Source organism: Haliotis rufescens, unplaced genomic scaffold (genome assembly GCF_023055435.1).
Source record: "Haliotis rufescens isolate VD_foot unplaced genomic scaffold, xgHalRufe1.0.p SCAF_12, whole genome shotgun sequence".
Taxonomy (NCBI): domain Eukaryota; kingdom Metazoa; phylum Mollusca; class Gastropoda; order Lepetellida; family Haliotidae; genus Haliotis; species Haliotis rufescens.
This window is the reverse complement of record NW_025963802.1, coordinates 20,873,696-20,895,582: the sequence shown is the minus strand read 5'-3', so window position 1 is coordinate 20,895,582 and position 21,887 is coordinate 20,873,696. Positions and strand designations below refer to the sequence as shown.

The 21,887-nt window shown below is 38.7% G+C and overlaps 1 protein-coding gene across 1 annotated transcript in view; it reads left to right on the top strand.

Annotated features, from left to right (window-relative positions):
* LOC124150005 (tyrosine-protein kinase receptor torso-like) overlaps positions 1 to 21,887 on the top strand; it is a 534,068-nt gene that overhangs the window by 279,065 nt on the left and 233,116 nt on the right. The window contains exon 11 of the mRNA XM_046521879.2: positions 1,760 to 1,977. Within this exon, the coding sequence (XP_046377835.1) occupies positions 1,760 to 1,977 (218 nt within the window). The remainder of the gene's footprint in view (positions 1 to 1,759; positions 1,978 to 21,887) is intronic.

Below are 21,887 nucleotides of genomic sequence, written 5' to 3'. Positions count from 1 at the left end.
AACTTTATGCTGTTGATTTAGACTCTTGACATAAAGCAATCTGTTTACCGTAAATGTTGTTAAATAAATGGAGGGTACTGAGCCAAAGATTGTGTTGCTGAACACAGACTTTTACCATTTAATCCACTTTATTAGTATAATGAATAGGGGTGGGTGTAGGTCTCATATTAACTGTCATAATACTATTACAACAGTGAAAAAACAGTCATATTAACAGTTATATTGACACTATTGCAATGGTATTGTGATAGCATTATACATATCATACCTTTCTTTTATGATAATTCTTTTAGTAGGTTGCTAGGGTATTGTGTGACAGAGTAAAGCTAGGTTGCTCTATTTCCTGTTTGTGAGTTGGCTATCAATGATGAGCCTCTGTACATCATGGCTCTTTGTATCAGACTACCATACTTGTATATAGCTTTAAGAATTTAGATCAGGGTTAAACAATGATTACTTCACCAAGACTGAAGGTCCAAGTGAGCATATGTCTTGTGGGCAGTCTCTCCGTCTGTTCAACTGTTGTGTGCTGTCTATGCTACATTATACAACTATGCCCTTAAAAAATGTAGGTGATACTCGGAAATAACTTTAAATTCCCAAATCGTAAGAGAGATTAGTTTTTAGTAACATACTGAACCACAAAAGAAACATCACTTCATGAAAGTAATTCATGAAAGTTTCCCATTGAAATATCAATGCCTTTGTTTTAGGTATCTCACTTTTTACATTAATCTGTATCAAAATTTAATGTTAGCGGCCAAACGGTAACATAAATATGTGTATAGCTTTAAGAATAGCTTTTATAGCTTTATTTCAGTGATGAGGAAAGTTCACCTATCCAACTCCCTCAAGCTGTATGGTACAATATTGCTTTTCATTTTGTGTCTTGGGGTTTAGAGTTCCACTATCAGATTACAATGTCTTCATTTGAATTTAAACGAGACGAAACCTGTATGGTATATCCTGCTTAACACATGAAACACAGCTTTTGGAAAATACATTTTATGACTTTTTTAAGACCATGGGATGTAACTCCCAATGGAATTTTAGAGGTAGATGATATCACAACAAAAGCAACACTTTGTGTTAATAGAGTTTGATTTAAATAATTAAAGTTTTGTGTTTAAATGGATTGTTTTGTTATGATATTTGTGTAGGCTTGTGGTATAAAACCTAATGCGGGTCTCATAAAACCCCATGTACCCCTCGTGATCCTTATATTACTAACCTGTAAAGAGGATCTCAGTGATCAAACTTAAACAATGTGCACCTGATGGTTGTCTTCAATCAAGTGGCAGATAATTAAACTGGGAGTAATGTAGCTAGAGACATGTTAATGTGGTAGGAGGTTATAGTAGGCATGCATGTCGCCACAATGAGTTAATGGTTTCGCATTGGAAATGTGTGGTGCAAAGCAATGATCTTGCAAGTACTTGCAAGCACTTTTCTCATTGTTAAATATGTTTATCGCCTTTACTTTGTCATTATTGTTCAAAATGTAATTTAATTTGGTACATGCATAGAAATGTAGTGAAAACATGTTCTATCTTTAACACTATATTAAATTTTGATGATGTTTTGAGCATGCTCTTAAATTTTCTCAAAAAACAAATTTGGCTCTTTAATGACATTTTAAACTGTTGCCTACTTATTGAGGTGAGCTACATTGCCATGGCACTATTTTCATCTTTCATAGTATAAGATAGCCTGAATAAAAACATCGTCTTATTCTCATGCAATTGATTATATGATACAGAGCCTGATCCAGTCCGCAACCTCTCCACAACTATCGGCCACACATTCATGAACTCCAAAGGAAGATGTTTTGTTAATGTGACGTTGTCATGGTTGCAGCCTCTGTACGTGTCCAGTTATAATACTATCAATATGTTTGTGATCACATGGCACAAGAAACCACCCCTGCCTTACAGTGCACAGATTGAAGCTCACCACGGGGAGACAAGACTTTCAGGGGTAATGTATTTTCATTGCTTGATATGCCAAAGGGAAGCTACAGGCTCCCAAACAGGGTATGCCAGTGCTCATAAAGATAAACAGAAAATGAAAGTGAATTAAATGCCTTAAGGTATGCAGGAGCTTGTGGGCTATTAAAATACTAGTTATTATGACAGGTACCATTGCTTGGCTAAATGCAACTGCCACTGCCAAGCCCTGGTAGCATATTTGGCAGCTGCTACTTCCAAGCCCTGGTAGTATAATTGGCAACTGCTGCTGCCAAGCCCTGGTAGTATATTTGGCAATTACCACTGCCTGACCAAAAAAGCAACTTAAAGTAAAAAGCATATGTCACAATTTACTGATGCCAGCCCAAATGACAACTACCACTGGTGGGCCACAATATGTGGAAATAATGGTTACCAAACATAAGCAATACTTGTATTGTCCACTGAGAAGGTGACAGCTCTGAAAAGGTTCCTGCAAAAAAGTAGGTAACCATAAAACAAGTAACACCTAGAAAGTAAGTTGATTTGTTATTAGCACAGGTACCCCACAAGAGCCATGCGTAGGAGCAACTAAGTGTATCCCATACCAATGGCCATGCGAGATGCAGGGATAGCGTTCCCACCATGCTTGACTTGTATGGAAAATTTACCTTTAATGATGCTATTCCTAATTACTTTATAAACATTATCAGGGCATGTAATAGATTGTCAGTGAAGACACCCAGTCTTTTCTCCTGAGGTTGATGCCCTCCTAGGCATACTATGTCCTGTCTGATGCCATGATCACTATTGTTCCGCCAAGCTATTTTGTCAATTCTGTGATTAATGTTCTTCTGCATGCCTTCAATTTTGCTGGAACGCTAGCCTCGTGCCAGTAGTGCTCAGGAAGTATCTTGGACAAGATGATTCTGGAGTTGGGCAGATGGCGCTGTATCCTAAAGATTGACGCCACCATGTCAATTTACAGTTGGCTTCACTTGACTGCTCACAGATCATTGGAGCCAAGATGATGGTCATGGAGCTGCGCTGTGCTTCCTTGACCTGCACATAAAGGATTGGGTCGGGAGCAGTGTACCACATTCAGTGTAATTGTGGACATGCTTATATTGGCTCAACATCAAGGCCACTCAAAACCCAAATTAAAGAACATCAGAACTCAGTTTCCTTTATGAGACTTTTTCCCTGACAACCCGAGCCACAGCATCCAGTGCGACAAAATTAAATTAAATACTAATCTCAAAGACTTCGAGATAAGATAACTCCAAGAAGCAAATCTACTAATTCCCTATAAAGCGCCTGTAAAATATTACCCTAACAACTATGCATTTTACTACAAAGCAAACATGAAGCACTCATAAAAATAATATCTCTCACCCAGTACCGTATATGACCGCGTATAAGCCGAATTTTGAGAACCAGAAAAAAGATTCTGTAGAAAGGGGTCGGCTTGTCCACGGGATACACTTTCATGACAGTATTTTTCAGATTGTGATCTGTCAGAAACATCACCTGAATGACGGTCCGATAGATTACAACTTCCCGAAAGTTTGGATGTTGCCACGATTAGAGCCATTATTGTTATAAATTATCAATAAAGTTATTATTATACACCAATGTTGTCATTATTAAAAAAATGTTATGCATGTTACTACTTCCGATAATAAGTTTTCAATTGAATGTTCAAAGTTAATCGTTCTTCATAAACTCCACAATCTTTACATGTAACAATATATGTAATTCACAGCTATAATATATAATCCCCAGATGCAATCGCCAATAGCTATTACGTACGTTTTGCAAAGTTCATAAATTGATAGTTAACAAGTGTCTACCTTTATTGAAAGAGGCAAATATACAACAGTTTACTGTATCGGCGAGTTATTCCGTTCGCCATTTGCAAAAACATGTGATCAGCTGTTTCCTGTGACGTCACAAACGGTGACCACTGTGATTGCTTCCTGTTGTTTAAAAAGCAACACGGTACACAAGGAAATGAGCACTGATAATAACGGGCCGATTGGTATTGTCATGTTCAAGTTGTGGGTGCTTAGCGATCGTGTTGGGAGTAGGGGCTTAATTCCTTTGTTTTTGAGAGATTAGTTTAATAAACTGGAGAAGCCTGTGAGTAAGTGATGGTCATTTATGTGTTCATAGTATGATAGTTTGTTTAATTCAATTGGATTAACATACAATAATGGTGTAAAGGGGGTTATAAAAGTTGGTTTATTTTTACTGACTGACATTCTCATTATGAGTTTGAAATGAAAACGCCATGCTTACGATGCTGAATTCAAACTGCGAGTCTTCACTCTAGCTGATATATTTTCACACGGGTTCATAATTCTATATACACCGATTCACAAAATGGCGCTTCGTTGTTGATGGCAGTCCGACTTCACAGTGTTTTTTGCCTTTCAATTCCTGGTTCGGCTTATCTGCGGGTCATATCATTTTCTTTCGGTACATACTCTAGGCAGTCAATTCACTACAGTCCTGTCCTGTTGCTGGCAGACATTTGCATATGACGGAAACAGAATAATAAAAACTTCTTTTAACAGGAAGAAATAATTATTTCTAAATGTTACTAACATTAGGGTAATCCAAAATGATTGTAAAACTGATTGTAAATTTATCAACCCTCAACCCACAACACAAGGTGATGCACAGTCTATGATGCATTCTCAAGTTCAGTTATTGAACATCACTTCAGAACTGATCGTTTGTACTCTCCTAATTATGTCCTCTGCTTGCCATTTTGGATCGTCAAATCCTATGTGGAAATTATGATCGACTATCAAAACAATGTCCCCAATGGCTGGTTCTTTGTAGCCCACTTTGTAGTAGCCTGCTTTGACCTTGGCACTAGGGTTGGAACATATTCTCTGATGAATCTTCTGCAAAATGCTAATACGACTCACTGTGTAAACTCAAATCTCTGGTGAGACTTCTTGACTCAAGATCCCTGTGGTACCTCTGCTGTAGCTATTCCCATCATGATATGGTTTGGTGTCTGGGAATCATTTGTGGGATCTGCATACACTGTTGACATTTCATTCCTTGTCAAAGTTTGTTGTCCTATGGCAAACTCGCTTCGTCTGATTGATTAAGCTTTCATCGAATTCCTCCTTGATGGGGGCCTAGTGGTATATTGAATTTTCACTTTACATTGTGTAGCATACCAAATTCTTCTATGACTTTATGTCCATCCACCATCAATTTTTTAAACTCTCAATCTCAATATCTCAATATGTACTCCTGTAACTGTTGGGCATGCACTTTCACATGCCACCCTATATCAAGGAAACCTTTAAACCAAATTGTAATGAAGATATTCTCTATCATTTTTACTCATATGCATACCATTATTTCGAACATATATATATTCAACGTTTGCAAAGTTCTTCGTTCATTTTACTTGGAGACCGAATGAATACTCTTTTTTCTATTTCACAACTGTAAAGAAACAATAGATAACCATAGTTGAATGGCTTGACATCCATGTTACCGTAATATATATGCTTGGCAGCAATTCCCAACATTTTCATAATTTTGTCTCGGCGCATAAATGTTTCAGCAGCTTTTTCAAGTTCTTCTTTTATTGCCTTGTAATCGTTCATTGTTATGCACTTATGTGAACAATTATCTAAATAGAAATGTGCGTGCGTGTGCGTGCGCTAGTCAAGACTGATGCCGATTTATTGTGCTCGCCCACTGAGATACCATGCCGCAGTTTAACATGAATGAATACCACACTTCGAAAAAGTACACTCAGACTCCGAGCCGACCAGTCCTTGTTTTGACCCCTTAATGCCGAATGCCAGACAGGGTACCATCTTTTAACTTCATTTGGTATGATGCATCCGGGGATCGAACCACCGACCTTCAGCTCTCTGGGCGGACTCTCTAGGAGGTCAAGGCTGTGCAACTGATCCAGTTTGGTCTCTTAAGATATATAACATTAATTGATTTGTTATGAAAGAAGGTGAGCCTTTTTCCTATTATCTTATAGACGAGCCTTTCAGAGGGTTTGTGTGAGAATAGTTGCTTATGGTTAAAGTATTAAGTAACCATATGCAAAGGTAGTTACACCATCCTTATCAATCCATCTCTTGGTATCTAAGGGGGATAATGATGACTTGTTCATTCTCAATATCCGTTCATATATCCTGTGCTTGTCACTTCTTAAAGTATTCGGCTCATGTTTGAATGTTCTACTGTTAAATAATGCCTCTTAGTACTGTTCATGTTTTAGTTGATTTTTAATGAAACACTTCTTAACACCTTTAGCTTTTCTTATCTCATCATTGTCAGACATCTTTATAGTCTTCGGTCTTAATCCAACATACTCTGCAATAGGAGTTCCAGTACCTTCATCCTTCGTCTTTCCTAATACCTTTTTGTTTACTGTGGTGTGCAATGGGTTATCTTTTGGGTAATCGCTTGTATCATACATATCTATTTTTTCTGCCATATCTTTGTATACATCATCAGTTTGTATTTCCATTGACAAAGAATCTTTATCAGTATATAACACCTCACATCTATCACCATGTAGCTTCTTAAGTTCATTGAAATAAAATTCGCATATTACCGGTAAGTGTTTTAAGAAATCAAGAATACTCATACCAACATATACTGGTCTGTTGAATTTTATGTTACTCTTCCTCATGTAATGCCACTAAGTCATCATCAAATATCTTACTGCTGTTTAAAGCTAGACTAGCTATTAGTTTCCTAAGTCTTTCTTTCCTCATGAGATGTGACCAATTTAACATCATCAAGCTTCCTCAGATTCTTCATAGTTTTACCAAATACTGAGTTATTCATGAGCTTATGTAGGTTCTTTTCGGAATCTCTAGTAGCCATCTTTCTTAAATCTGTGTTCAGTCTTATATAGGACTCCATTAACAGCTTTGATCCAACTTTAAACTCTATGTATTTTCTTTACTTTCAAACATAATGATAGATACAGCTAGTGATTTCTGTAGTGGAATTTTGTCTGATGCATCAAATTTGTTTTTTCAAAGTTAGCTTTCTCAGTCTTACCCATTAAGTTATGTTGATATTCAGACATCCAGTTACTATTAACAAGTTATCTTTCAGGAGCTAGCAGATAACTATTATGGCGTTTATGTTAATTGTGGGGAATTCTAAGTCACCTTCTAGTCAGCACCCTTTATCAGAATCTTTGGGAACATTATTCACATCAACATTGTCTTCAAACTCAAAACCACCTGTGGGTAAAGGTTGACACAAAGCCCATCCATACAAATTATTGGCATCGAGATATTTATTATTGACCTTAGAATATCTTTTCGCTATCATTGATATACCACCTCTTAATCCTTTCTCAATAAACAAATGCGTATCATAATCAGTTAGTAGTTTCAGTTCTACACTGGTCTTCTTCAGCAATGTGTCACAGAGTTGTCATAAGACATCATTCTCAGAATTCACATCATTGCAGAGATAAAAAATAATGTGGCAAGGCTAGGACTATAGGTCAAAGATCTGGATACGATGAAACTCCGCGTGGATGATATTGAACAGAGTGTGAACTGTTAGTGCTAGCTATGAAGATTTTAAAGCCAACAAATCAAAGGTAGAGAAATAAATCAATATGATGAGGGCCCAACCTGATAAGCACAGTCCAGTCTTTGAAAAGCTCAAACTTGACAATGTCAACCTTCGGGAGTCTGTCGTTGACTTACGATGTAGGTCCATGCGTGACAATCTTGTGTTCACAAACATTCCTGAAGCCCCTCTGCAAGAGTTCGAGAAGGTCAAAAGGGACTTTATTAAGCATGAGCTCCATATGGATAGTGATTCTATTAAATTTAAACGGGTACACAGGATCGGGCGTAAAAACTATCAAGCAGGACTTGATGCATGGCCCCGCCCACTCATAGCCAAGTTTCTGTACACTCATGAGAGAGATGCAGTTAGGGGGCAGCTGAAAGGTTGAAGGGTACTAATTACAATATCAACGAGCAGTTCCCGGAAGAAGTGGGTAAATACAGATGGGATGTATTAATGCTACTACTGAGGGAAGCAAGGAGTTCTGGCAAGAGTGTGTACGTATCTGTAGACAGATTTTTTATTGATAATGTACCGCAGAAACCTGCTATACCAACCCCGTATCAGGCCCCCCAGCAGAGTTCATCTGCACAACCCAAGCCCAGCCGCAATTAGGAATACGTTGGTGGACAGAAGGCGATCACACCATGTCACCAGCCTGTCACCAAATATGCCCAACCACATACAGCCAGTGTGACTGCCTCTTACAGCGACGTGTACAGGCATAACCATGTACTGCAGGATATTCCGGTGAGGCAATTTCATTCTGTATGCTGTAGAGTATCAAATACTGTTGGTAACCGCGATAGCGGTCAAGTGTGGACCACATGGTGTGTGACCCAGTGTCCATAGTGCACAGGGAGGAAACTTTTTATAATGTTTTATGTCAAACCCCAATTGGGATCACTAAGACACTCCCTGACTCCACTGTATCCGCTGATGACTCTGTTTGTATGAAGTGGGTTGGTGATGAAACCCCACATTATCACCATACCGCAAAACATGACGCTGTCGATGCGATCGAGACCAGTAATGTTGGTTGTGCTACCCTCAGTCGCAATGTTGAACTGGGACTGAGAAGAACGAAAGATTATGCCGTAAATATGAATAATGTTTCGCAATATTGATGACTCTAGTTTTAACACTTCCAACTATGGGACTCCTAAACTGCCCAAATTACACCATTATACTGTAGATGCATCTATACCACCTCTAAGCATTACTAAGGATAATATCCAAGCTTCTGACAACCGCCCTACCTCTTTGCACTTTTTAAATTTGAATGTATGTGGAATAAGGAGGCGATTAGAATACCCCGAGTTCATGGATCTAATTGATAACGATGATATACTAGGCTTCCTGGAAACCAAAACTGATATATTGGATGATATCCATATTGAGGGTTACCATGTCAATCTCCAACATAGGAGCAGTGCTTTAAGAAGATCAGGAGGTGTCGGTTTTGCAATAAAAGAAATATATGCTAAATATGCCAACCCAATTGAGGAAATGTGTGAGTATATTCTCTGCGTAAAAATTTGATACCGAGCAATACCTGTATTTAGGAGTAGTATATATTCCACCCGAAAACTCTAAATACTTTAATGAAGATGAATACTATAAACTTGAAAAATCCATATTACATACTCTATCCTTGAGTGATTATGTTGTACTGATGGGCGATTTCAGTGCTAAAACTGTGTGACTATTGTACCATAGAGAAACACTTACTTGATAAGTTGGATATAGACATAAATTATTTGAGATCTGAACTCAAACCTGAAGTAGTACTCGATGATCTTTCTCTTCCAAGGGTTAGGTCGTCAAAAGGTACATCACGAGTTAATAACTCGGGTGCAAAATTGATAGAACTATGCAAGAATCAAAACTTATTTATATGCAATGGGTGTATGGGTCAAGATAAAATGGTTGGGAACACTACATGTCTGGACAAGAGTGTTGTAGATTATGTAATCTCATCGACAATGTGTTTTCCTTTATTTAAAGATTTTGAAATTAAGAGTTACTGTTAATTGTTTTCTGATGTACATTGCCCAATAAGGTTTTCTCTAGATAAATCAAAATGTTTTTCAAAAAAGAGAAAGCAAAAACCTTGGTTCGGTCACAAATGTAAAAAACAAAGGAACGACTTCCGTGAGGCTAAAAAGAAATTTAAGAAAACTAACACTATTGAAAATCGAAAGCTTTTACGAGAGCAATCGAAGGCATATAAGAACATAGTCCACGTGAATTCTGAAACCCTCGGAACAAAAATAAGAGTAAGGTAAATAACACTAAACCTGACATCGAAACATTTTTTGAATTGTATAAAGATATAAATAAAGACATGAATACAGACACAATTATTGATGAAGAATATCCAAATACTACTATGCACGATGATGAAATGCTCAATAGTGATATCACAATAGAAGAAACATCCCCAATAACTCCCCTCTGCTGACTTTGTCATCCTACATCCCAACAATGACCCCAGAACTCTATTGGACCACCTGAATTCCCACAACCCACGAATGCAGTTCACCATGGAGGAAGAAACCAATCGACAGCTCCCCTTCCTTGATGTACTTGATAATAACGACAAACTCTAGACCACTGTTTATCGGAAACCTACCCACAGAGATCAATACATACACTATGCCTCCAACCATCCACCTCAAGTCAAAAAAAGGAATTGTCTCAACCCTAGCAAGGTGAGCTCACAACATCTGTTGCACGAAGCAACATCTCACTACTGAACTAAGCCACCTCAAACAAGTATTTACACAGTATCACCTCTATCCTGAGCAACTAGTACAACAGACAATAAAGAACATCACCAAGAAATCTCAGAAATCCCCACATCAACAGTCTGCACCCTTTGTGATCAGCCTCCCCTACTTTGAAATAGTTAGCCACAAAATCCAGAGACTCTCAAAGAAACAGACCAAAATTGATGTAGTTTTCAAGAGAAGTCATACCATTCAGAACACAATTAGAGCCACAGGGAAACCACCATCCAGCCACAAGCTAGAACCATCAGGAGCAGTGTACCACATTCCATGCAATTGTGGACAAGCTTACATAGGAGAAACATCCATGACCCTCAAAACCCGAATAAAAGAACATCAAAGCTCAGTCTCCAAAGATGACTCTAAATCAGCTCTATCAGACCACATCCGTGACAACCCAAGCCAAAGCATTCAGTGGGAGAGAGTCACAACCCTCGCCACCAACCCCTAAGATTTCAAGATCAGGAAACTACAAGGAGCCATCAACATCAAAAGACTCCATCCGTCAATCAACCGTGACCAAGGCAAAACATACCCCCGACGTACCGTCAACTCATCAAAGACCCCAAAGACCCCAATCAGCCATAATAATATTTATGCATCATTTCATATAATTATAGTTTAGCAAGTAATACTTATCATCAGGTAAAATGCATATATAAAATATCAGTAGTTTCAGTTATAGCTTTTTAGATAGATGCTAGCATAACGTAACGGGAGCGCATCTCCTAGACATACTATTCAATAAGACAAGAGTTATGACTACATAGTTTAATAGATTTGAAGCTTTTAGATAAATACTAGCCTAAGGTATCAAGATCCCATCTCCCAGTCATAATATTCAAAAAGACAAAAGATATGTCTACATAGTCTTATAGATTGCCTTGAACTATTTTATTTAAGTAATTCTGTCATCACCTATATTAGAACATTCAGCAATTACTTCAATTTAGACTCATTAAGGATTAGCCCCCATACAAGCTCATCTATAGTGACACCATAATCTCTTTCCAAGCAACAAGATTAGTGCCAGTCCAACAGGATTAACAGGATTAAGTATTCCTCTCTGTCTAGCCATTCATTAACCATAGGGCACACCCCATCGTGTATCAACCAATCATATTCCTTTTTATTGTTCTAATTTTTGTTAAATACATACAGAAGCAAAATGTTAAGCAGAAGGGGTTTGACACTCATACCAAGCAGACCTCTCTCCCACAGCCCAGAGGGTTGTACCAACTCTCTGTTGCACCCTCAGCTATATTCTAAGATATTTTAAATTGTTCATTGTTAATCGTTCTTGTAAATAAAATTGTGATTAGTCTCCTGTGACTCCGGCTCTTTGCTGACTAATTCCCCAAAGAAAACCAGCACACCATTTGGAAGGTTTTGTTCATCATAATAATTTGGTGGAGAATCATCGATTTCGGAACCACGGAGCCCAGGAACTAACTATGACCAGCTACAAGAACCCATTGGAGGACATGTCCAACCGTGATCATCTGATGGAATAACAAGCAAGCTGCATCCACCTCTGACCTCAACACTGGATTAAAGACAATCAACTCCTCCAATATTGTAAGTACAGCATTACATTGTTGATTACTTGTCTTTCTTTAATTTAGAACGTTACATACTAATAGGTGCCATATATGGAGTCTGGAATGGAAAGTATCTTTGAAAGTGAAATTCCAACAGTGTCTTTAGTTACGCCCCTTGCCAAAAGTATAATTCAGGCAAAATTTGGCACAAAAACAACAAATTGTTTAGTAGATACAGGGGCATCCATTTGCTGTATTTCGTCTGCTTTTCTGAGCACAGCTTTTGAAAACCTTACTCTTGGAAACTCACCCTTTCCACAGGTTAAAGGTGTTGGCGGCGAATTGCATAAAGTGTAAGGTACAGTTGTGTTATATTTTGTCATTGAGGATCAGGAATTTTCTCAAAGATTCTATGTTCTGCCTATACTACCAGAGGCAGTGATACTAAGTGAGAACTTCCTTGATGATAATGATGCACTCTTAGATTATAGCTGTCATTCCTTGATACTTAACAACAGCACCTCAGATAGGCAATATATCATTTCATAGCCAATTCAGTGCAAGAGATTTGTGGATTAGCAAAAATAATAGATCAGATTTACATACCCCCTCAGAGTGAAATTCATTTCAAGGTTAGACTATCAGAGACCAAAGAGGATTCCCTCATCCTCATTGAACCAATTGCTTCCATCACTTCTCAATCTGAAGTAGCAGGTGGTAGAACTCTTTCCAAATTGAAAAGAAAATTGCTACGTTTAGGCTTTCCCAAGAAGAAAAGGTTCTAGACAAGGGTACAGTTGTAGGCAAATTTAGTTACATTGAGAAAGACTGTTTTTTAAATAGACTCTGACCAACCATTCATAAATACTGTTAACACTGACAATGAGAAGAGAGACTCCAGGGACTATGTTAAAATTGCACAAGAATTAGGATTTGATTTTACCAATACACAACTGACTCCAGACAATGACACAGACTACTGTAGACCATATCGCCAATCTCCCCATCTCCAAAAAGTCACTGATGAACTTATAGATGATTTTCTGAAGTATGATTTGATGGAGGAGTCTACTTCTATGTATTCAGCTCCCATTATCCTAGTCAAGAAACGTGATGGCTCATATAGATTTGTTTGGGATTACAGAAAGTTAAATTCTGTCACTTTACCAATGTCTTGGCCTCTTCCTGTTTTTGATGATGTTGTTGATCACATCTCCAATGCCCAAGCTAAGATCTTCTCAACTTTAGACCATGCAAATGGCTTCTTTTAAGTGCCATTACATGAAGATTCAAAGCATAAAACTGCTTTTGACCCGTGAAGATTCCGGGGTAGAATAGGTCTTCAGCAACCCATGCTTGCCGTAAAAGGTGACTATGCTTGTCGTAAAAGGCGACTAACGGGATCGGGTGGTCAGGCTTGCTGACTTGGTTGATGCATGTCATTGATCCCAATTGCGTGGATCGATGCTCATGATATCAATCACTGGATTGTCTGGTCCAGACTCGATTATTTACAGACTGCCGTCATATAGCTGGAATATTGCTGAGTGCGGCGTTAAACAACAAACCAACCAACCAACTAAAACTGCTTTTGTTACCCATCAAGGCCTTTATCAGTTCAAACGTTTGCCCCAAGGTTTGACAAATTCTCCACTTTGTTTTCAACAGCTCATGAGCAAAGTGCTAAGAAAATCGCTTTTTAAGGTTGCACTGATTTACATTGATGATTTGATAATTTACAGCAAAAACTTTGAAGAGCATCTCCAACATTTGGATCAAGTATTTTACTATCTGAAACAGGCAAAATTAACACTAAAGCCATCCAAATGCAACTTTGCAACAGACAAAGTTTCTTTTCTGGGTCATGTTTTATCATGTGGAGGTGTTCAAGTTGATGACAAAAAGATTGAAGCAATTAAAACCTTTCCAATGCCCAAATCACAAAAGCAGATTCGCTCCTTCTTAGGCCTCACAAACTTCTACAGGAAGTATGTGAAAAATTACGCTCACATAGCGCTTCCACTGAATGCTTTGCTAAAGAAGATATCAGAGGCAGGAGTAGGAAAGAAACCAAAGTTCCAATGGTCACTTGAATGTGATCAGGCATTCAATACACTCAAATATGCTATGAGTAATACACCTGTTCTGGCTTATCCAAATTTTGACAAAGAATTTCTTCTCGCAACTGATGCCAGTGATAAGAGCATAGGTTTTGTTTTGAGTCAAAAAGATGAGAAAAATAATGAACATCCAATAGCTTTTGATGGTAGAGCTCTTCATGGCAGCGAAAAGAACTGGAGCATTACAGAAAAGGAAGGCTTAGCCCTAGTTGAAGCAATTAGATCATTTCGTCCATACCTTACAAATTCCAAATTCACAGTCTACACTGATCATATATACTCACAAGCAAAAGAAACGCAAGTCGAGTATGCAGTATACATGTTATTTATTTTCAACAGGAGAGACAAGAAATACTAATAGGGCAAGATTGACAAAATTTGACTGAAGACACTTTAATGGATTAAAAGGCAGATGACATAATTGTTTTTTCAAATGTTAAGGGCTTACACACAGTTTTGGGTCGATACCCAAAATGTCAGTCAATTACATTGAGTGGATCAGACGATTTGTGAAGGCCCTAGGGATCTTCCTGCACACATCCAGAGCAGCTGTGCATAGTTCATCGGCAGTTGTAGGGACTGGGCACACATTTTGCAGACGCCTTTGAACCTCATCCCACAAGTGTTTGATGGGGTGAAGATCAGGGCTGAGGGCTGGCCACGGTAGAAAACGGATATTGTGTTGTTGCAGAAAGGTCATGGTAGCTCTGGCAACATGGGGACGAGCGTTGTCCTGCTGGAAAATGTGTTGTTGATGTTGTGCACAAAAATGGAACAACGTGGGGTCTGATCACTTAGTCGATATACCGCTGACCAGTGACGCCATGTCCCTGACCTTGACCAACATTCAGAAAGCACATGGGACCAAGTCTCGCATTAAGTCCAATCCCTGCCCATATCATGATGCTAGGTCCACCCCATAGATCCCTTTCCACAACGTTTCTGTCAGCGAAACGATCACCTCGACGCCGACAAATTCTGACTCTTTAGTCTGCATGGGAGACACAAAATCGACTTTCATCAGAGAAGATGACACGCCTCCACTCACGATGATGCCAATTGTGATGACCTGTGCCTGCTGAAGTCATGCTTGTCGATGCCGTGGTTGGAGAACAGGACAACGTGCTGGTCGGCGACATCTGAGGTTGTTGGAACGGAGACGTCGGATCACATTGTCCCGGCTAATGTGTTGATTATGTGTTCCTATGGTCTGTCGAGCACTTTCACTTGCAGTTAGGAATGGATGTCGCTGGTGTTGATGGGTAATCTGCCGATCTTGTTGAGGTGTGGTGACCCTAGGACGACCGCTCCGAGGAAGGTCATCTGTGGTCTGTGTAGCATTGTATGGATGCAGGAGACAGTAAATTGTGGTTATGTTAACGTTGAAATGACGGGCAACATCTTGGACAGACTCTCCAGCTTCCAAACGTCCGATAGCCTGGTTTCTCTGAATTTGAGATAAGCGTGGCATTGTTGACCAAGGAGTGGTAAGTCCAAGAATCGGCCACAGTTTTATACCCACTACAGTTCGTGACACTTCGTGCATTTTCGATTTTGCGAGAAATGGGTGCATGATACCCACATATTCATTTAAATGGTGTGTTTTGGCGATTCGGTTTTTTTGTTGCGATTTTACCCAGGGCTTCCAAAATGCAACCAAAAATATTGATAACACCATCAGGGTTCACTACATGCTAAAACTCGTATCAATTTATGGTTCCGTGTTTGTTACCTATTTGCTTAAAACCACTTGCTTTTCTTTTGCTTGTGACTTTGGCATTAAAATGGCTGAAATCCATCAAGGATGCCACAGGTAGGTAAGGGCGATAGTCTTTGGAACTTTCTACCTACACTTTTGACATTGTTCACCGCAGTGGCAAAGCCAATGGGAATGCCGATGCTCTCTCACGTAGGGAATATGAGGAAAATATTAACTGTAATGATCAGTCTTCTCAGTAACTTCAATTCAGCAAAGCAAATCAACTAGCAGTACCACAATCTTGCCAAACACACATTCCTCCACACAGGTCACACAGACAACTCAGACAGAGGATATTTGCACACCTATTGTTAATCACTTAGAATCAGACACACAGACAACACATTGGTCAGTCACCTTTGAATGTAATTTGTGAACTTTTGGCAATTAAATTTACAAAAACCAGCCCATACCATCCTCAAACAAACAGCTGTGTAGAAAGGCTCAATTCTTACATCAATCAATCACTAAGAGCCTATTGTAACAAGTCTCAAAATGATTGGCCCTGTTTTATTCCTGGCATCTTGATGGCCTATCGGATGGCCCCAAATTCATCAACACAAAAATCCCCATACGTTATGCTTTTTGGCCGAGAAATGAGAGCTCCACAAGATGTAGCATTAATTCCAAAAGAATATTTAGGCCACAATAACAAAAGTTATCTTTCAAATTTGCCTGAGGAGCTGGAAATCACCAGAACAATTGCAGCTGAAAACACTGCGTGGGCTAAGGTAATGTATTCTGAACAATATAGTCGAAAGGCTAAGGAACCAGAATTCGCCCCAGGTCAAAGAGTTTGGCTTTACTGTCAAAAAGTTGAAAAAGGCCTTTCCAACAAATTAACCAAGAAGTGGTATGGTAGCTATAATATCATCCATACAGGTCCAAATTATACCTACAAACTACGCCGAAGTTCTGACAACAAAATACACAAACCACTGGTCCATGCCAACTGTCTGAAGCCATGTTTTGATCCTGCTGATCGTCCACAGTATCCTCCAGAACCATACCTCAATGACACCAGTAACATAGATTCAGGAGTCATGGATGACAATGAGGAACCAGTCAATGATACTCAGGTTGACAGCAACAATTACCCATCAACAAGTTCAACTTACCAAGCCACTGATCAATCACCTCCACGACAGAAAGGTAACAAGGTCAATTCCAAAACTAAGGCAGGCACTTCCAGCAACAAAAATTCGAAGCAAAAGACCCCAACAAAGAAGAAAAACCCTGCTCCAAATACAACAGCAAAACCTGCAGGTTCCAGCACAACAATTACCAAGGAAAATCATGCCACACCAGGTCCTAGTGCTCCAACCAAGGTAAATGAAAAGGTAAACAAAGGGAAAAGAGGAGTGAATAGTAAGCATCACCAGCCAAAATGCAGAAAACAACTTGACAACAGCCAGGTACAACCTCCAAGTCAGAGTCCAACATCAGGTAATCAAACCAAGGATATCCCTCAGGTTTCCAATCCAGAGGACATCCACTCGATTGTAAGTTCCAAGAGAGCAAATGGTAAAATCTACTGCAGAGTGAAATGGAAGGATCAAGAAAGAGGAAACACATGGGAGTATGGCAGCAGCATTCCAGACTCGGAGAGAATTTCACATAAAAAAGAGCATGTCAGGTAAACGTAGGAAAAAGCTCCTCCAAAAGCATAAGTTCTTCAATCAGCCTAATCAAGATTCCAATGTGAATTCCATTCAACCCAGCTCACAAACACCTTGTTTCCAACCATACTCTAAACATTTGAGACAAATATCTCATGTTGTGGAAGAAGTAATAGGAATCGAAATTACCACTGATAACGACTGCTATGTAAAAATACATACTTCGGATCCCACATATGCACCTTCTATGGTTTACTTTGAATCTGTCTGCCTATGTCTTATAGCAAATTACCTAACTGAAAGTTGGAATGATCTCCTTGACGTCACAGATGAACTAATGCCAGAGCTTTTTGACCCATTCCCTAGACCATACCCACCCATATATGATTCCAAGAAGGTATATGACTGACAACTAGACTGTGATGTCATAGTGTACAAAACATATGACGATACGAGCCCATTCGCACCTTATTATTTGGATTACACAAATCATGTTTCAACGAGATGGGTAGGTGACTTACTGAGAAGAATACAAGCAATGCATGAAGAGAGTTATGGGCAATGAAATTATTCAAGGAGACTGCTACGTTATGACCTCACATACCCATAACAAAAATAACCATGATTACCACACACACTATTTTGAAAGTGTTCCTCCCCACCTTATACAGCGCTACCTCGATGACAAGGAAGGATATCGCTGAGTGGTTAAAACTCTATGGACACAAACCTCAAGATTATGCTCCGTATCATGTGTCTTAACTACTAATCTATAAATCCTAAAGGGTTATTTTTTTCCACATATAGAAAGGGGAAACATCAACACATTTAGATACCGTGCTACAACCACATGCCAAAGACCCAGTTTACCATACCAGGATCAACACCCTATATATGTCTGTAGATGCCAAATGAACATATTCTTGACCAAATTCAAAATCTTCTGAATAAACGGTGCAAATCCCTAAAAGGCTATTAGCTGTCTCTTGTTATGTTTATTTGTGTCAAGGTTTTTTACTTTGGTTATCTAACCTCACTAGTTGTGAACAAATAGCATCAGCCTGATCACCTGTGTTATATGTGTCACAACAAATTTTGAGCATTGACCTGATCAACCAATCTCAAAAGCAAAGTGAAACGAGCCAACCAAAGTGAACCATAACGAATTGAAATGAGTCAAACCGAAGCAAATCAAACCATAACGAAGCGAAATAACCGAATTGAACCGAACTGTATTGCGAATCAAAATGAAATTAACCAAACCAAAGCAAACCATACTGCGAATCAAATCGAAACTGTACTGAAGCGAATCAAATCGAAACTGTACTGAAGCGAATCAAACCATATCGAAGCAAAATAAACCGAATTGAATCGAACGAAACCAAACTGTATTGCATTGAAACGAACGAAAATCGAAGCGAAATGAATCAAAGTGACACAAACCGAATTGAAATAACGCAAACCTAACAAACTGAGATGAACCAAAACAAAGAAAAGGCAAACCAAAAAGTTACGAAAACTAACAAATAATTCTAAAAAGGATATACATAAGTTCCAACACTTTACTGATTGTATACCTTATTAGTGTAATTAATCAATGCACTTGTTATATGCACATGCACATATATGTATATATAATGTATCTAATGGTTGTATCCAAAAATAGAAGGATATCATTAATCCATGATATATACTTAGTGTAATTTGCCGCCAATACATTCTTCCTGGTCATGACACCATTTAGTAATAATTTTGTACTGATTTTTTACATCATAATTATCATATTTGTTTTATTTTCTACTTATTACATACAAACTGAGGAAGTATGGATATTTTTTATATATGACATATTATTTGAACATGCTAACTCTCTTTTCTTTGTTTTCCATGTAAAACCTCTATAACGGATAATGGACACAGCCAACTATCCTAAACCTCAAACCAGGATGTGGAACTACGAGGGGTGTTCATTGAAGATTTCCCCTGACCCACTTCTGATGGACCTAGTGGAATGAAACTTGGCATAGGTATTAGTCTTTCTCCACATAGGAACCACCAAGAGTTACACACTTCTCCCATTCTTTTATGCAACTATGGAGACCTGGCTTGTAAAAGCCCTCATTTTGCGTCTTAAACCAAGACTTGACTTCAGAAATCAGTGTTTCATCATCTGTGAAACATTTTCCCTTCAAAAATGACTTCATTGGTTGGAAAGAGATGGAAGTCAGATGGTGCAAGGTCAGGAGAGTAAGGAGGATGTGGAAGAATTTCATAGCCACAGGACCGCGCTTCTGTCTGGGCAACATGAGAGTTGTGTACTGGAGCATTGCCTTGCAGGAGACGGACACCCTTGGTCAGCATGCCACGCCTCTTAAGCATGATAGCATCCCTCAATTTCTGCAGCAGTGAAGCATAATAAGCTCCTGTAATTGTGGTACCCTTTGCCAAGAAATCCATCATAACTACTCCGTGCTGGTCCCAAAACACCGTGAGCATAACCTTGCCTGCAGAGGGTTGGACAAGTGCCTTCTTTGGGGGTGGTGACTCCACATGCTTCCATTGCATCGACTGAACTTTAGTCTCAGGATCATAGTGATGGACCCATGTTTCATCCTGTGTGATAAGTCTGTCAAAAAGGTTTGCCTGGTTTTTTTGGCACATGTCCAAAAGATCCTTTGAGCAATTGACTCGTTCCTGCTTTTGGAAAGGTGTGAGCAACCTGGGAATCCATCGTGCAGACACCTTATGCATGTTCAAATTGTCATGGATGATTTTTTCCACAGACCCTACACTGATCTTGACATCTTGTGCTAACTGGCGAACAGTTATACGTCGGTCTGCCAAAATGGCGGTCTCCACTTGATGGATAGTGTCCTCATCAATGGCTGAATGGGGGCGACCAGGAATGGCAGCTGTTTCCAAAGATATCCGATCACACTTGAACAGTGTTTAACAATGTCATATGATGGGGCATCTTCCCCATAAGTTGCTTTCATTTCAACTAAAGTTTTTTGGTGTGCGACTTTTCAAATATAAAAACCTAATCACTGCTCAGTATTCTACTGGCTCCATTGTCAAACCCTACTCGATCATAACACGTGTAAAAGTGGTAAGATTAATAGTTCGGTGCTGCAAATTCAGACATAACCCATAGATACATGTATCATTACACACATGAAATTTCAACCAAATATGATAATGGTTTAGGTGAAATCTTTAATGAACACCCCTCGTATCTCAAGGCCTCCTACATCACCCAAAAACCACCAGTACAGAGTGCCAAGACAAGCCAGCTCAACATCCAGATTCCCTGATGACAGCAGAAAGAACTTTTACATTATGTTTCCTTATACCAAAGAGACTCTATAATAATTGCTATTTACTAAACTACCAGTTTAACTTAATACATTGTCCATCTAAGCGGAGGGGAAGTTATCATGATATAACATTTATACTAAGTTTTCCTATAATAATTAGATCCACATCAAGTGCTTTTATGAGTTATCATGGTGTAATATTTATACATCATTTCATATAATTATAGTTTAGCAAGTAATACTTATCATCATATATAAAATATCAGTAGTTTCAGTTATTGCTTTTTAGATAGATGCTAGCCTAAGGTTACGGGAGCGCATCTCCTAGACATACTATTCAATAAGACAAGAGTTATGTCTACATAGTTTAATAGATTTGAAGCTTTTAGATAAATACTAGCCTAAGGTATCAAGATCCCATCTCCCAGACATAATATTCAAAAAGACAAAAGATATGTCTACATAGTCTTATAGATTGCCTTGAACTATTTTATTTAAGTAAATCTGTCATTACCTATATTAGAACATTCAGCAATTACTTCAATTTAGACTCATTAAGGATTAGCCCCCATACAAGCTCATCTATAGTGACACCATAATCTCTTTCCAAGCAACAAGATTAGTGCCAGTCCAACAGGATTAACAGGATTAAGTATTCCTCTCTGTCTAGCCATTCATTAACCATAGGGCACACCCCATCATGTATCAACCAATCATATTCCTCTTTATTGTTCTAATTTTTGTTAAATACATACAGAAGCAAAATGTTAAGCAGAAGGGGTTTGACGCTCATACCAAGCAGACCTCTCTCCCACAGCCCAGAGGGTTGTACCGACTCTCTGTTGCACCCTCAGCTATATTCTAAGATATTGTAAATTGTTCACTGTTAATTGTTCTTGTAAATAAAATTGTGATTAGTCTCCTGTGACTCCGGCTCTTTGCTGACTAATTCCCCCAAGAAAACCAGCATGCCATTTTGAAGGTTTTGTTCATCCGAACAGAACCATAATAATTTTACTGGCTTCATCCTTTGTTTATGTCACTGACTTCATCAATGATTGTCATCACTACCCTTGTGTGTACATAACAGGCTTCTCTACTCCAGTATAACAATATCTACTCTACTGTATAAACATTGTCTCCTACTTGTATATATACTTGCCAACCACATTCTGTAAATCACATGCTTGATAAC